Source organism: Echinococcus granulosus (genome assembly GCF_000524195.1).
Source record: "Echinococcus granulosus chromosome Unknown EG_S00003, whole genome shotgun sequence".
Lineage (NCBI taxonomy): Eukaryota > Metazoa > Platyhelminthes > Cestoda > Cyclophyllidea > Taeniidae > Echinococcus > Echinococcus granulosus.
In genome coordinates this window covers 222313-239309 of record NW_020170383.1, presented here as the reverse complement: position 1 = coordinate 239309, position 16997 = coordinate 222313, and the positions used below count along the sequence as shown (strand labels likewise).

Genomic DNA, 16997 nt, shown 5'->3' with positions numbered 1-16997 from the left:
GTGTTCAAATTGCCGCAATATCACATGAAACTAGACAAAATGCGTATTTGTAATCGATATCAGTGTAGTTTAGGGTGTGCGGTATGAAACCAGGGGAAAGCAGCAGACCTAAGGAGAACACAGTAACGGTCCACGCAAACTCACGCAACAAGGCAACAACAAACCGCCGCGCAAGAGCGACCCACACAACTGAATAAGGCGATTACCCCTCCACTACTTTGTGAATGTAAACAAATAATAGTGGTACAACATTGTATTTAAGGAAGCTGGGGGTTCCAAATAGTTTTTTAGGGATCAAAAAGGGTTTAAAATTTCAAAAATAAGGCTTTGGGTTTGGAGAAGATTTTAAGGCAAGATTGTTTAACGCGCTTATAAAAAATTTAAAATGCAATTTATAAAGCCCACAGCAAACATGACAGAATTTAAATTGATAATCATTTGGTTAAACCTGATCAGCCCTTTTTACCATCGTAAGTGGGTCATAATTCATCAAAATATTTCTCTCCTCCACTTTCAAAAATGATACATTAGCCTCATCAGTCGACTTGTAGAAGGTTTTGTTGGTATATGAGCTATGATTTTTACTGGTTTACATCCTTGAGTTATGACAACGGACTACTTGGTGCTGCGCTACTTTACCTCCACCGGAGAATAGGCCTCTGGTCCATGCCAGTAGCCCCAAAGCCATTCTCTAGCACCCCGAGACTTCCCTGAAGACGAAAAAAGCCATAATACTCGGAAAGACCATATGTGTTTAGCACAGAGAAGGTACTTGGGCCACTAGCATGGCCCGAACACCAGCTCATCCGGCGTAGTACAATGGCCAAGTCACAAGTGGCTCCTCGCCAACACCGAGAGATAAACAACTATTGTATTACAATCCTGTGCATCAGCAATACATATTCCTCTTAAATCTTAAGTCTTTCTAAAGAGCCTCAGAACTATCCGACCAGAACCTTTTTCTTTTTTATTTTTCAGTAATTATAGCTAATAGATCCCGTCTTTGGGCACAAAGTAGTACTTTTGTTTATCGAGTATGTTATACAGATGTAAATCAAGGGATACATACTAAATCGGATGTTTTAGCTTTGCGTACATCTTTTTACTCATGTTATTAAGCGTGGATCGGTAAACACTGGATTCCTTTATTTAAAAGCTGCTTCTTTTATTGAGGACCGGCATCGATTTACTCTCCATTAAGCCACAAAAGATGTTAGAATAGCATTATTTTTTTGCACATTTGCTATTTCTTAATAATGGCTGCTGTGGAATAACTTAGGTGCAATGTTATTTTAATCCTTCAGCTCTGACTTGCTAGAAGTTTGGCAATCCATAGAAAGCGTTTTCCCCATGGAATTTCTGCCAGTCAAGGAATCCCAGACAGCTGTTCTTTTGAAGTGGGCTTCTTTGATATCACAACAAACCCCATCATTTTGGTAGTGGATTTACTATTTGAATAACGTTAGGGCCAGGTGGCTAAAGGCATGACACTTTACCTCCGCTGCCTTAAAGGGAGGGGAAGTGCACATGATCTGCTGCTTCATACAAAGTGAAACAAATGTGAAATCCTTGCATAACGCACTAACCCAAGTTGGAGCATTTCTGAGTACAAACTCTATACATATTTTTTCAACAGCTGCACGGCTGAAGGCGAATAAAAATACCCTGCACAATTTATTTGAATTGAAGTACTGAAACACCATTACCTACACCTCATTTTGCCACAAGTATGGCAATAGACTCTCGAGATAGGACATCAAGGCTTTTGCATAGAGCTAGTAAAAGTTAATGAGCGGTTATTTGGGAAATTTGGATCGACCTTATTTTTGGATGTTAGTGGATTCATTTTCTTTCGTTTCCGACTGAACCGCTCTCCCAATCCCAATCACATTCAGTGAGCATTGGCCTGTTAAGAGTATCGTTAAATTACACCAAACGCTGATTCCGGTTATTTGTACCATGTATGTACTCAGAACCACTACCAGGGTCTGTTATAGCGTGACTCATCTGTTGGAATAGGAGGAAAATAAAATATTTTTAAGTTTACGGACCCAGAAAGGCACAAATCAAAGACGTGAACTAGACTGGGCGCATGGATGTGGACAATTCTTTATCCTCAGAACCATGGCGGAGGCAGCTACTGTCGTTCCATGTGAGTGTACTCAACACATTCATGCCAAAATATAGCTACAACAGATACCCAAGCGATTGTAAATTAAGTCAAAGAAGAGGTAATGAAAAAGCTACTCAAGAAACTGAGATCCAGAAGGTGACAGATGGAATGCTGACTGTGCAGCCACTACTTATCACGCCAAAATTTCCATCTTGCTCATTGGAATCACTTTTCCAGTCTTCTACATTCACCACAAATTCTGTTAAGATGACTTCGAGACACTTGATGATTTGACTAGTACCTGATTCGAATGTGCTCCACATGTTCACGCATCTATGACCAACCCAAGCTTAACTCTCATGTACGGTAGTCATACCCCCAATCTCGTCACAATGAGATAAGTAGTAATTAAATCAAATCAATGGAAACACAGACTCAGAGTAATAAAGACGCTCGCCCTACCGAAAGATTCACTTGAAAATTGTCGGTGGTTTACAAGCTCTAACCTGCCTCGACCAGCCTATCAACGCGCCCTATTGATGCACGCTGGTGCTCGCGTTGTTGTGGTTCCATGATCTCTCTTCTCGCCTTCACAGTAGCGTAGGTCTCTCCAAAATTTGGAGCCGCATCAGCACACCCACAACTGCAAACCGCAACATCATGTAAGTCCATCTCCCCAGACAAAACGATTCTTACGTGGTGAGACTTTGTTCTGTTTTTTTATCCATTTATGGTGTAAAATACTTTTGTGCAGTCGTGTTTCTAGCGTCAGCTCATGTAGGCGGACCAAGTGATTGGAAGTCTGTGAGAGGCACAAGTGAAACAAATTCACAAACAACTGTTTGAATGCATAAACTTGCATCATTTTTAAGATGGATCAAAATACCCCTACAATTTGGCAAGACTTACGAGTCTGAAACGGACCCGATTTAATAGTTTACTTAGGTGCAAAAAGTTCGGTTACAAACAAGTAGGCCAATACACTACCTTTTCACATTCATCATGCTGAGCATTTCATCCAGCTTTCCAATGCGTTTGAACTTTCCCTTCCTAATATAATGATTTAAGAAGCAATGAATTAAGCAATTTAAATTACACAGTTGGCGATTTTCTTCCCTTTTCAAAACTCGATTTTGATACAGTTAAAGCAATCGAATTTCTTAATGCTTTTTTTCATTTGATCTAAGTAGCAAAAATGATGCGATTTTTGCTCCCTATACATAACACTTGCCTCAGTCTAACAGATGCAAGGAGACATGTGACCTTGGGTCGATTTCTTTGAATCACTCTCAGTGTACTTGGTGCAATTTGAAGGCGGGTTGTGCCATCAAAGTGCAGTTACCACAGTGGGGGCCTATTTTTGCAAAAAGAAATTGCACAGAGTGGCCTCTTGATGATGCAATAGAACTTATGATAGGAGACCACGAAGTGGCTACTGGCGGAGGCCTCAAGCACTTGTGTCTTGTCAAACTCTTTCCAATGGTCCTTCACCGCAACACCAGAGAGTATCTCAATACTGCGTAACTCCGAGACTAATCGGATATTATGACCTCGTGAATGAGTCAGCATCCCATAGCCACTTATGGAATTGGGGTGTTGGTTAGGGAACTAAGGTGCAAGTCTGCTTTCTCTCCATGCGCACACAATCTACCTCACTTTTCACATGAATTGGAAAAATTGGTAGTTCACACCAATTTCTTTTTCAAGCGTAGTTTGAAAGATGAATGCGTACATGGTTTGTTTTCGCCCATCAGCCGAATGAACTAAAATGAACTTTGTCACTGTGAAAAGGCGATACTACTACAAGCGTATTTCTGTTTCCAAGTACACATCCTAAGGCTGAATTAAGGCTAGAGGGGTGATTGGTAAAAAAGCGAGATGTAGGATGCTAATATGCGCAAAATTGCGAGCCAACTACACAGTACAGCACATAGCTTAAGACCACCGTGATTATTTATAATTTACTCCACTCGGAGGTGTGCTGATTAAAGAAGTACTGATTAACCCTGTGATTCTGTCCTCTCCAAGCCCTATTTCAATATACAAGAAAACATTTTTGTTGTGGTAGCCTTCCAAAATACAAAGTACAAGTGAAGAAGTAACATGCGCTAAGTCTTGTTTTCATCGTTTTCAGTGCGAGAGTTGGGGGAACTATAATGTGTTTTAACGGTTAAAAAACACATTTGGATAGACGGCAGAGAGTAAAAACCCTTAATTAAGGCATAGTGATACAACCAAGAATTGTATGCCCCGCAAGCCCACAGTCAGAGGATATTAATGAACGAATGGCATTCGAAAGGCTCGCCACAGTCCCATACTACAATGCAAACGGGAGTGCTAAACCTTGCTATTATGTTCTGTTTAAGTAGCTCTTACTATTTCCAGTGCACACATTCTCTCGTTTTAACAAATTTCCACACACACAGTATCAGTCACAAGTTGAGATTTGAAATGACTTCCTTCTAGTAGGCGGTTCAGGCTGCCATCCGGCTTGGCTAAGAGCTTGAAGTCGTACCTTTGGCGGTGATTCTGACCGACCATGTTAGTTGCGGCTTGTAAGCGAACATCGCCCTTGGCACAAATTAACAATCCATTTCGTGTTCTGGTGAGAAGGTGATTGTGGGCATCGTCGCGCTTTTCAACATTGCAGATGCCAATGACATACACTTCTCCGACAGACCAAGGCATATAAAAAAATGTTTTTTTTTTCCGCAGTGCAGCGATGAATCGTTTAAGAGAGCATTCTAAGCAAAAATGTGAGGGATAGGTACGGGTTGTGTTGACGCCCAGTAAACCCATTTACCTCGATCTGACCCCTCTGTCCCATCCTTGCCACTCATTGTGTTATGCCTTTGAGGTAAAGTTGGTTCCCCTTTTATGCATTTTTAGCCACGGTAATATGACTACTGCTGGCCTTCACGATTCCCCGGTTTTGAAGGAGGGTGGTGTGAGTTTATTCATAAATATGTAAAAGCTTTTTTTGCTTCAAATTCGTGTTTTCTTTATGCTGCGAAAGGTCTCCCAGGACCTTATGGGACACTAGAATACAAAGTGTTAATTCTGTATAACCGTACAGGAGGGCTGAGTAACTACTAGGTGATCAAACATTCCTTCGCAACGAGCAAATTTTATGTACCAGCCCCTATTCGCAGCACTTGAGGAGGTCTGTGGTCCCACCCTATGATTGCATGAGGCACCCTAATAACTTCGTGTGCTTTCTATAATAAGATTAACCAACTGCAGACAGCCTCTTTGAGTAGCTTATTCGTCGGATAAATCGCCCTCACAATTTGTCAGCTTATACCAATAAATACACCAGCGTTAACATTCAACTGATACCTAACCTCACTTTTATAGGAACCAACAAAAGACCCCTATCTCAAATGCTTTTTAGCTGTCTCTTTTGGATTTGTTCACGTGACAGCTTAGTGGCAAAACAGTTTGGAGAATGGGGTAGTCCCTCCTGTAGCCTTCTCTTTGCGTATTGACCAAGTGAATGGTGTGTTCGCTCCTCCTCCCCCAGGCAGTGTAAGAATTTCCTCCAGAACTCATTTCAAAACATTTTAAAACATTTTAAAACGTGTGGGTAACACGCACATAGCTCTGTACCGCCTCAAGGATTTCCCAGAGTCGTTAGAAAACACGCCGTTGGAAGACATTTAGACGAGACCGGAAGATCCCCACACCCATGTGGAGTGGAAGGGCGAAGCCTGGAAAGTCCACAAGAAATTAAGCACCCAATATAAGCAGATATTACTACGTCTCTCTACTCCACGTATAACGACGACAACCAAAGGCTATTCTAATTCACAAATTCACCACTCCTTATCTGAGCATAATGGGGCCGCTACTTCAAAAGGCATGACTGCTGGGTAGTTACCGGCTCATCTCATATTACATATCTCCGAAGTGATTATCATCTGCATTGATGCAACTAGGCTCTTTATTTTTTTTTTAATAAAAAGACTCCTACAAAATCATTCTCGAGGACTGAAACGATATCAGTCGTAACGAGTTATTTTAGTGTCCCAAGTAAAATGCAGACAAAAATCACTTTCAAACCCTATTTTTATGCTCACTTTCTCCCAAAAGGACTCCACTTTGCCGCAATTGGGCTTTGATCGACCGAAGAGACGAAGAACTCACCAAGCACACACTGTAATCCTGCTTGAGGGTGAGAAAGTTAGCCATCAGCCAGTGACTAGTGAGGATTTATTCACCCGACCTCAAGAGATTTCCTACTCAGAAGACCATTTGAGGTAAAATGATTTAGTCTAACTACGTTTCAGCCTGCTGTTTTAAGTAGATAGGATAATCAAGGCTATTTAACCTAAGGCCTAAATGAGGACCAATGGTAACGTAGGAAGTTCACTTACATTCTTGAACCCGTCCAATCACCATTGAGAGGGCGGCTTCAAGGACCCAATCAACATGCAGAGGGAAGTTGATTGGCTCTTTAGAAGGGATATTTGGCTTTTCATTAATAAGGAAAAATTTGATTGACAAATATCGTCACGTTTAAGCCATAAATGACCATAAATGAGCTATCAAATGTACTTTTCGACCTACTGATTCATTGTCAGAACTCAAACTAGCATAAATTGTGTAATGCATACTTTATCCGATTCCACGGCTAGATCTCCAGTTGGTCCTCACGACAAAGGAAGCTTCATTTATGGAACTGCCTAGATTCCAACCAACTAGGTATTAATTGTCCGTGGTTGATACTCGAATTTTAATAGCATTTGTCACGAAATAAGTACTTTTGTAGCTGCCGGGAAGAAGGGGAAGAAGATAAACGAACCGTCCTTCCCGTCAGACCCACGAATGGCATCGCTCTGCCCGTGATACCGACGGGAGGCGTTATTTTAAAATCCCGGAAAAATCCAGCCCCTGAGGCAGAAAACAAGGCACCAGGCAATCAAAATGGTAAGAAGAGCTAACAATTTTCCGCCTGAAAGAAGTAACTAGTGGACGCGTTAGGGTTTGTTCAAACAGAAATGTGATTATCGACCTATCCAAATTACTGCAAATTGCTTTTACTTGCCTCACACAGCTGCACAAGAAAATAATTTAATAATAAGCATAATTTTGGAATTTTAATGAAAAGTATGCAATTTTACAAAAGAATAGGTTATCTTGCTTGGACTAATGATGAATAAAATGGAGCAATCCATCCTACTGAGGTGTTCGAGGGTTTGCAGTTCCAAAGGTCACCGAGGTGAGTGCCACCTCTCAAAAAGCATAAGTCGAGGGCGATTGTCAAAAGCTCTTGCAAGCATACAAGTGGACTGCCAAGTAAATCCTTTTGATCTGTGGAAGACTGCAGTCGTGTTGGCAGTCGAACCTCACGCATCCATATGAGTGGTGAGATCGGAATACGGGCTCATGTGCTCAGAGCCAATTTTGCTGACAATGGCGGCAATTAAAGAGAACTCAGGTGATCTTTTTGATAACAAAGGATAAAAATGTGACATGATGAAACAGTTGTTGGAGGACATAAGGATCACCTGTTTAGAGAACAAAGTGGAAAGATAAGTAGCTTTACTAACATCTCTGCTTTGTGCCGAAGATGGCAGCCCAAAAGAGACCTAGCTTTGTCAGGTGTTTTAATGCATGTTTTCAAGCCATAACTTTAGCTACCCCTTAATTTTCTTATTTTATTTAGGAGTACCACCAACGAGACCGAAGGAGATAACCAAAGGACCTGAGGAAAGGACTTCAAAGAGCGAAATTGCGCCTGCTTCAGACAAACCCAAACCAATTACTCCAGACCGACCTTCGCATTACATGAGAAGCATATCATTAGGCAACGCTTACGGGGACGGAAGAAAAGGGTATTGTTTGACAAAAATCCATTGTGCGCTATACTCAGCTACTATACCTAGGCAAATTATTCGAAAAAGCTACCATAAGCCTCAACCACCGTGCTCACATGCCTACTCAATACGGCCATGAGGGCATTTCAAGTGCTCTTCCCTGCTGATGGATACAGTATTAGTGACACGTTCACTGCCGCAGTTTTCGAGATGGATCGACCGTTACCTCTCTAATATCATCTTGTTCTAATATGACATCATTCTTAAGTAACACTGGTAACCAATTCAACTGCTACCCAACAGCCAAACGGCGCCGACATCTATGCTGCTAGGCAAACTTTACTTAGCCTGTTTGCGGCATGATTTGATGCAAACCCAGCTATCACGCATCTATGACGACGGACTGGAATACGACACAGCTTAGCGACTTAGAAATTGAAAGAGGCCCTAGTATCGGGGGGTAAGGTAGCCCTGATTGCCCTCTCAACACCCTACCAAATATGGTAATCTAATTGCTGTGGGTACCTGCGGTGGTAGTCATTTAGATGAAAGTAACAATTCCCATACCTTACCTTAGGTGGAACCGTGAATGTAAACGCTGGCCACACGAGTAGCCAAATGCATCCTCCTCTTATTCATAAGTGGTCAATGGAGTTGCGGGACTCTGAGGCATGCACGTGCACCATACGCCTAATCCTCAAAATTACGTAGGAGGGCGTATTTCACAAACCGTGTCTTCCAAGCCCACTGTGTCATAAATCTTCCATCACTCGCTTTTCTTTCATTCAAGAAATTGTTTTATTAGAGGACTTATGCAATTAAAGCATCGATGTTTACTTCCAATGGTTTACTTTCGTAGACATGTGTACAGAACTACTTTCCTGTACCAAAAGTTGCTAGGGTTCATTAAACTCGTGACATCATAAAGACGGAAGAAGTCATAACAGAAGGGCAGAACGTGTATTGCCGACGTACAGAAGGACTGTGGGATAGTAATATGACCCGTCAACCATGCCGTCTGGAGTGGTTACAATAGCCGAACCTTGAGTACCCGCATAATCAAAACGCAGAGTTGAACAAATAATTGCTGCTACATTCCATGCGCTTCCAATTCACAGTGTTTATTTGTCTCCATGGCGTACAACAATTTTTCACAGATCTTAGTGCTTTCTATCTCCCCCTTTTCTTCGTACTAGTACCAACTACTGCACCAAGAAAAGTTTGCTCTCATAAAGACAAAGATTGAGGACACAAAGATATCGCACTTATTCCCAAAGCATTTAACTCCCCAAGGTCAATTTACACCAAAATATTTGTCCTTTTAGCAAAACAACCTGAGCATTGTAGACGCAGAGACGAGACAATCACATCGTTCCGTGCCTCTGGGCTTCATTCACACCCACACAAGCCTGAAGCACCTTTATACAGACTCCTTAACTCACTCACCTTCACGTTCCGAACATTAACCAAAAGGGTCAATGATACGAATAACCCCAGAAAGTTAGTATTTACCCATCTTTAATCGGCGCCACGCTTAGCTCCCTTGTTAAAGATTGAAAACAAGCTCATTCCCTCCATCATATCACTATACCAAAGTTCCCCTCCGTGAAGTCTACAAATACTTCCCCCCAAGTGGTCTTGATGACAGGCAGTTGTCAAATCAGACAGCATGAAATCATAAACGGAGTGGTTTCCACAAATCACTCATTTCGCAGCATAAACCCATGCTTTCACCACACAAAGCAGAAATGGAAATGACGATGTGCAGATGATTTAGCATCTGCCTAACTTTCTCTTGCTGAGCTACATACCCATCCGTATCCATCACAGTTGCCTCTTCATTCCAATGCTGAAGATCGCTACATATTAAGGGACCTCTTGCCGACTCTGAAGGAATACTCACCAACGAGGCAAAAGCATGTAATGTCACTCCAACTCTGATGAGTCACATTTTCCCCTAAACATTGCCAAAGAGTCTATAATATACCACCTCCCACAAGTCGAGCAAATATGAGGTGGCGTGAGACCGGATTCGAAACGGTCCACACAACCTCGAAGATGCCGCAATTGGCAAATGATTGACTCCAACTACTAGAGTAACTTCATATCAAGGCTAAATAAGAAATGAAATCTGTTTTGCAGTTCACTTAATTATAACCCATAATAACACACAAGAGTATTTCTTTCAATAAGTATGCAGAGAATTCCAAAAAATAAGATTTTAACGGATTCAATAAGAAATTGGGACAAAAGGGAGCAAAATACTAAACTATTTTTCTTTTGATGCCGTTAGGGAAGTGGAGTCTTCATTTAAAACTAAGGCTTAGAGGAATTGGTATTGCATTTATAGCACAGATCATATCCTTTCTGTAGGAACAAAAGTGCACTAAATATCTTTAATTATTTTAAAGTAATAGGCAAGAACACGGCAACGTGTCAGACGAAAGAAGAAGCACAGGCTTGTTACTGTACAAAGGTGAGTTTTTATCATTAATTGCCGTAAGGTCTAAGGTACAGCAAAAAATAGATTTGACTGTTGGCAACTTCTATTCATCTTCTTAGAATATCAAGTCACAGAGTTCAAAAAGCAACCACCAGATACTTCAACTGAAGGTCCAAACAATGATAAGGCTTTTCCAAGTCAAAAGCCTTCAACACCAACGGAAACGGTGAAGAATGGAGCCCACCTACACAAGGAGCAGAGAAAGGATATCTCTTCAGAGAAGAAGGAAAGGCAAGAGCAATCTCAGTGCGAATGCTCTAATCTTCCCAATTCCTCAGAAGATGGTTTTATAGGGCCCAATGTATCAGTCGCGGCACCTAACTGTCAAAATAATAAACAGACGACAGAAGAAAGTAAAAAGGAATCGCCGTCCCCCAGATTGGGTGCGGAATCTGCAGATAAAGAAAATAAAACCAACACCTCTTCAAAATCCACGAAATTACATTTAAAATCTCATAGCCATAAAAGGGAAAGTAATGGTAAACGCACTTCAAGCAAAAACAGGAGATCATCTCCACACTTGAACTCATCCACCATATTGGCCGACACGAACTGCTCGGACACGTCGATGGGAGGAAAGGCAAGTCCCAAACCGGAAAGTACTGCGGTAAACAAGGCCTTCGGTGAATACGTCATGCCTGTGGAGCAGTGCGAGTGAGTTTGTCGTGCAAGATGAAAATGTGCCAGTCAAACACATTCCTTCAGTGCTTCACTGTCAGGTGCACATTTCCAAATACCGTTACTTGAGCTTTCGTTCAGCACAGTAGACAGAGCTACTTGTGAAGCACAGATGTGTGGATTTAGATGGCAAAATGTTCTGGTTTGTCTTCCCACATTCTAAATGCATGAGCCATGCAAACAGAGGTACGTAAGTCATTCGGGCTTGTCATTTTGGAGTTGTTGTGTTGGGTGGTAAGACAAAGTGGGAAGAACTCTCTCGAATATTTTGAATTTTAGGGACAACGTGGCAAAGCGGCAATCAGATGCATGTGAGTACCAAAGTAAGGAAAGACATTCCCAGGAGGCGGGAATATTTTGTCACTTGGAGTGTCTAAGTTGAAGACTTTAGTGTAGTTTAAATACACATGGTGGTTGATTTATCTGCACTACCTTGTCAAATATGACCTTCAAGGGAGTAGGGAAGGGATGGCAAAAAGTGTCCTGAATTTTCTGTCATGCGTATTTAAAAGTGCTTTCAAATGAAACCCAAACTTTATCAATATTAAGCGAAACGCCCAATCGTAGTGAGCACAAAGGGCATTTATTTTTCTCCAAACCGATGGGACAACGTGTGTACGCTCATCTCAGCCTCTTGCCGATGTCTGCGCATCGCCAGCACAGCAAAATTTGTCGATACAGCTAAATCGTCCTGAGACACCCAGCGTTCAGTTGCATTTCGGGATTGAAAATTCTTGTGAGCTCCTGGGCCCACAGTGACGATAGAAGGATTTGTTTCTTGTGTGATTTTTGCCGTATGATGTCCCACTGTTTGATTTAGGGACCCAGACGTAGGTGATTTGTGCGGCAGATGATTACCACAATGCCAATAGGCCAGTAGCATCGGAATGCGAGTTTAGTTGCCACGACGGAGGTTGTCACTGACAGACAGGCAGGCAGATGGAGGTTTACACCTTACTCTGCCTAAGATACCCTGTGAGCGTCCATGAAATACTCGACTTAGCTTACACAATGGCTGCTTCTCCACCAAATATGCCATCTTGCCTTAAGGTGGCTGATGCGGTCCATGACAGGTGCTTCTGCCACCAGCTATAATGCACACCTGCAATTGGCTGCTGCAATCGCATCAATCCGTGAATGTGTGGAATTAAGCCTCCGCGCTGGCATGGAAAGCCTCTTCGATAAGTGCTTGAAGTTTATTTTCTACCACTGTCTTGAAACAACAATACATGGAAGTATTAAGCAAGGCTCCGATTTGGCGTTACATAATGATGGCATCTTTTAGCCAGCTGAAGTGAACAACGTGCCTGTGTTGTTCCAGAAGGGAATAAATCCTCTTAGGCTTGTCACCATCACACTTTATGCTGAATGTGGTTAGCTCTGGAAGATGTAAATGTGGCGTGATTAAATGAGTGCCTATTCACTTGCAGATCTTCCGGCCTCCACTTGTGCTAGAACGTACGTTCCGCAATGCGATACGTGGTCACTGCGCTTTTTTTGCAAATCGACTTTATTGACGACTAATTTAACACTGAACGTCAAAGAAGAACAAGAAAGCAACCTATTTAAATGTTCAGGGCTTAAAATTTCTGTCTGCTTTTTTACCACTAGTATGGATAGCCAACCCTCTGTACCACAAGGACCAAACAATGCCCAGAATGGAAGAGGTATGTCCACATTATTGTTGCGTTATTTCTTACCTCCGCAGTACCTATGCCACATTGTAAAATTGCAACGTGCTGTCTGACAGGGGTTCAGTGAAAGCTTTGAGAGATGAAGTTAGGATACAATGAGAAGGCTTCACTATCGTCTCACAACTTTCCACCACATTTTATCCACAAGCGAAAGCCTGCCGTTTAGTTATACCTGCACAGCTTTCTTAGGGTTATCACCGCAAAACTCCATTTTAATAGATTCAGAAGTACTCGTCTCCGTGGGTCCATCTGAATTGCCGACTGCGGGTGGAGCAGATGCTGAGGAGGAGGATGAGAAGAAGAAGAAGAAGGCACAGCAAAATACCGGGTAGTTGACGTTACTCGTAAATAGTGGTAATGTAAACTGCAGTACAACTTGAGCAGAATAGCGTTGAAAGTGCATTGGGAAAAGAGCCCTTCGTAGGAGGTTTGGCGATCAGTTATTAGTAGGTTGGGAGGAGTGCTGGATCTTCTGGCTGATCTTGCATGCTATGAGCAAGGACCTAGATATGTGTTGAGGCGCAGTTGCCGACTTAACAATGACTGTTACATGTTCCCCACCAGCATCAGATATACGTGCTATCCACTAATGGCACAAATATGTGACGTGATTTGTTTACCACATTATGATAATGAGTTGCACCCAAGCAGAAGCATTGAGCTTCACACAAGCGGAGGGACACAAGAAACCGAGGCATGAGGTTGTCAACAATTTTTGATACTTAAATGCGTTTAAAATTTTGGTCGAATTAATGAGTGCCAACTGCTCAGTGCACATCCGCACATCCTCTCAATGATCCTGTAAAACACACTTCGAGGAAAAACAGGAGATCACCCCCCCACTCTAACTCATCCACCATATTCGCCAACACGAACGCCTCGAACACGTCGATGGGAGGAAAGGCAAGTCCCGAATCGGAGAGTACTGCGGCAAACAAGGCCTTCGGTGAATACGCCATGCCTGCGCAGCAGTGCGAGTGAGCTTTTTGTGCAAGATGAAGATGCGCCAGTCAAACACATTCCTTCATTACTTCACTGTTAGGTGCACATTTCTAAAAAGCGTCTAACACTCTAGACATAGCTACTTGTGAAGCACAGATGTGTGGATTTAGATGGCAAAATGTGCTAGTTTGTCTTCCTACATTCTAAATGCATGAGCCATAAAAACAGACATAGGCAAGTTATTCTGGCCAGTAATTTTGGAGTTATTGTGTTCGGTGGTGAGAAAAAATGGGAAAAGCTTATTTAATATGTTGGGTTTTAGGGACAATGCGGCAAAGTCGCAATCAGATGCTCAATCCAAACCGACTGCTTCACCAAGACAACAAAAGGCTAAGCCAGGAGGTGGTATGTCTGCATCGCTTTTGCATTATTTCCAAACCCAGCAGCACATTTGCCACACTACAAGAATCCAATTTCTCTACGGCATATTCTCGACAAAAAGAAGCAAGCCGTTTTGATGCTTGCACATCAATCTGTGTTATGTTTAAATCACAATGCCTTATTTTGAGATTTCTTTGGCACATGTTTTAGTGGCGTCCTCTCAATTGTCCAATTCGGGTCTAGCAGCTGCTGAGGAAGAAGACAGGGAAAAGAATGCGCAGCACAACATGAGGTAGATGACGTTATCAATAACCAGTAGCGAATCAAACTGCAGTAAACAATGGAGTGGAATAGTCTTCGAAGTGTGTTGGGGAAGAGTTCTTTGCGTAGAATTTGGAGATCATTAGTTAAAGTGTTCATGAATAAGTTGAGTCTTCTGACTGATGTAACCTGATTTCAGTAAGGAATGCCTTATTTCCTGGAGTGAATTTTTCGACTCAAATGCAGTGCCTACACATTGCTTATCAGCATCAGGCATGCGTGATGTGCCTGTTTTCGTAAATGAACTGTCGTCACAAATATGTGACGTGGGGTTTTTAACACTTTTTGCTAAGTATTTGCACTCATCTAGACGGGTTGAGTCTAAAACAGGCAGAGGGATGTAGAATTCCCTAAATTTGTGGTTGATTGCATTTGTTTAGCATTGACGAGCCATTTGATTCAGTCGAACTGATCAGTGACAGCTTATCAACGTATCACTTCTCAAGACGTCCGCCTTTCTGTTGTGTACGAATGACCACCTTGAAATGTCAGCCAGAAATTGATACACATTGTAATGAAAGGCAACCTTCATCATTACGGAATGGTAGCGATGATAAATTCTGACGTGTTAAGGATAACTGCTGGTGAAGGTGCTTCAAACTGTCGCATACACCCCTCTTGAACTTGATAATCGGCGCGATGTTAAAAAGCAGTTGTTTTAGGCTAAGAATGTACTCTTTTTCAGAAAAGACCATCAGCCACAATCGACTCGTTATAAAAAGGCGGAAGAACGCACAAGTAGGAAATCTCGCTGGTATCAAATGAGTTGGTTTAGAAGACATCGTAGACCAAGTAAGTTTGTTAGTTAGGTCTACTCAATATTAAAAAGGGGATAAAAGTGTCGAAGTGAATAAAACAGCAGGTTTTCTGCATGCAATGAACTTTGTGCGGGGGCTCATTGGAAAGAATCAAATGAAATGATCTTGTTAATTTGTGCCTACCGGAGGTGCAGTGTATTTTAGGGAGTGACACCCTAAATGACGTTTGTTGCCACTTCAGTGCAGTCATTGCATTGGCTTTGTTCGTTTGACAGATTTGCAGGCTTCAAAGAGTGAAGGAGATCTTTCGCAGGCAGTAGACGGAAGGTGGGTTCCAATTTTGTCATTTGGAAATAGGTAATTGCTTTGTTATCGAAGAAGTTTCTAGACATTTACAAAGAACCTTGATATGAGGTGGGAGGAGAAAAATAAAACAAAGAACCACAGAACTGATGACTTTCTAAGCCATTCTCAATACAAACTTTGTAGCAGTTTTCCTTTTTCCTTCTCTTGCAGTAGCAACACCAAAATCACGTCTCACCATTCATTACCAGACATTTCTTCTAGCCAAAGCAGATCCTCGAAGACGCTATGGCAGAGAGTAAGGGAATTATTTACCAGGGAGCCTATGCCAACCCTTGATTTGGATGATTCTGCAGGTACTTACAAGTACTGATGTTTCACTTGCTACATCCAAGGATGGAGCAGAGCCCATCAGAGTTGCTGTCGAACGTATACGTTAATTCTACAGTGATTTAACATTTTCGACACTTGATAGCATTTGACAGTGATGCCTTCAAAATGACCAATTTTATCTCAAATGCTTTGACAGAGGAAGAACAACAGCAGCAGCAACAACACCAACATCAGCGACAAGAGAAAAAACCGCAAAATGAACCACTGTTGGGGCAGGACGAAAGAGCAGGCAAAAGAAGTGAGTGTCAATGTTAGAAGTGTAGCACTCCGCTCCGAGCCTTTTCGTGAAGTCGAAAGAAGTCATAGTAGTGATGATGGAAGAGATGAGAGCCGAGAAGCCTTCGATGTGGTCCGGCGATCATGCCACCGGAAGAGGCGGTACCATCCCCGGAGACCTAGATGCCTGTGTAACCACACACAGAGCTAAAAACTATCCAAGCATTACGAAAATTGCCCACCGACACATATAAATGAGTGTTTGCAGGTTAGATTAAGTAGAAAGACACTTTTGTTTTCAACAGGCATAGAATACCTAAGAGGTGTCCACCTCGCTAAAAGAAAGCTGAGTTAAACGGGGTCATAAATCCATTGCCTCGGATCTCCGAGGCAATCACACATACTCTCAATGACCCTGTAAATGTATTGTTTTAGATCTGCGCCCAATCCGCCTAAGTTCAAACTCTTCCATCAATGTTGACAGTTTGTTTCATGTGGAGTCGTACGATTTTTAAAAGACACACTTAGAAGTCTGCTATTTTAGCCACTGGTAGGCTTGAATTTAAGAAACTCTGGCACCGTGTCTTCAATAGGGTCGTCACCTTCCATTTGAGTAGCAATAGTCGGTAGTATATACACCTCCAAAATACTCGACCTCATGGCTTAAAGCAATGAAAAATCTACAAAACCCAAACATCCGAAGATGTGAGTCTTAGAAATTCTTTGTTTATTATAGTGAAGAAAGCAGTGGGGACTATCGTCTAAGGCGTGGTCGAAGTACACCCGCTTGCTATGCCTTTCCCCATCCCCCGAGGCCTCGACTTCGCCTTCCACTGTGATCGCAAACTTGGACTGATTGTATATGCCACCCTTCTC

General features: G+C 42.2%; 1 protein-coding gene across 1 annotated transcript; it reads left to right on the top strand. All coding sequences in view use genetic code 11, as the record gives it.

Moving 5' to 3' along the window:
* Positions 1–2096: 2096 nt before the first annotated feature.
* On the top strand, positions 2097–16375 carry EGR_00706 (hypothetical protein; the record flags this gene model as incomplete). Its single annotated transcript, XM_024489955.1, has 19 exons — positions 2097–2152; positions 2713–2775; positions 5003–5060; positions 6206–6372; positions 6885–7042; positions 7782–7950; positions 10344–10408; positions 10495–11089; positions 11393–11436; positions 12544–12571; positions 12725–12780; positions 13027–13135; positions 14072–14154; positions 14341–14422; positions 15137–15243; positions 15485–15536; positions 15729–15868; positions 16042–16143; positions 16215–16375. The coding sequence occupies 19 exons, from the start codon at positions 2097–2099 to the stop codon at positions 16373–16375; spliced, it is 2295 nt and encodes a 764-aa protein (XP_024355358.1).
* Positions 16376–16997: the final 622 nt, after the last annotated feature.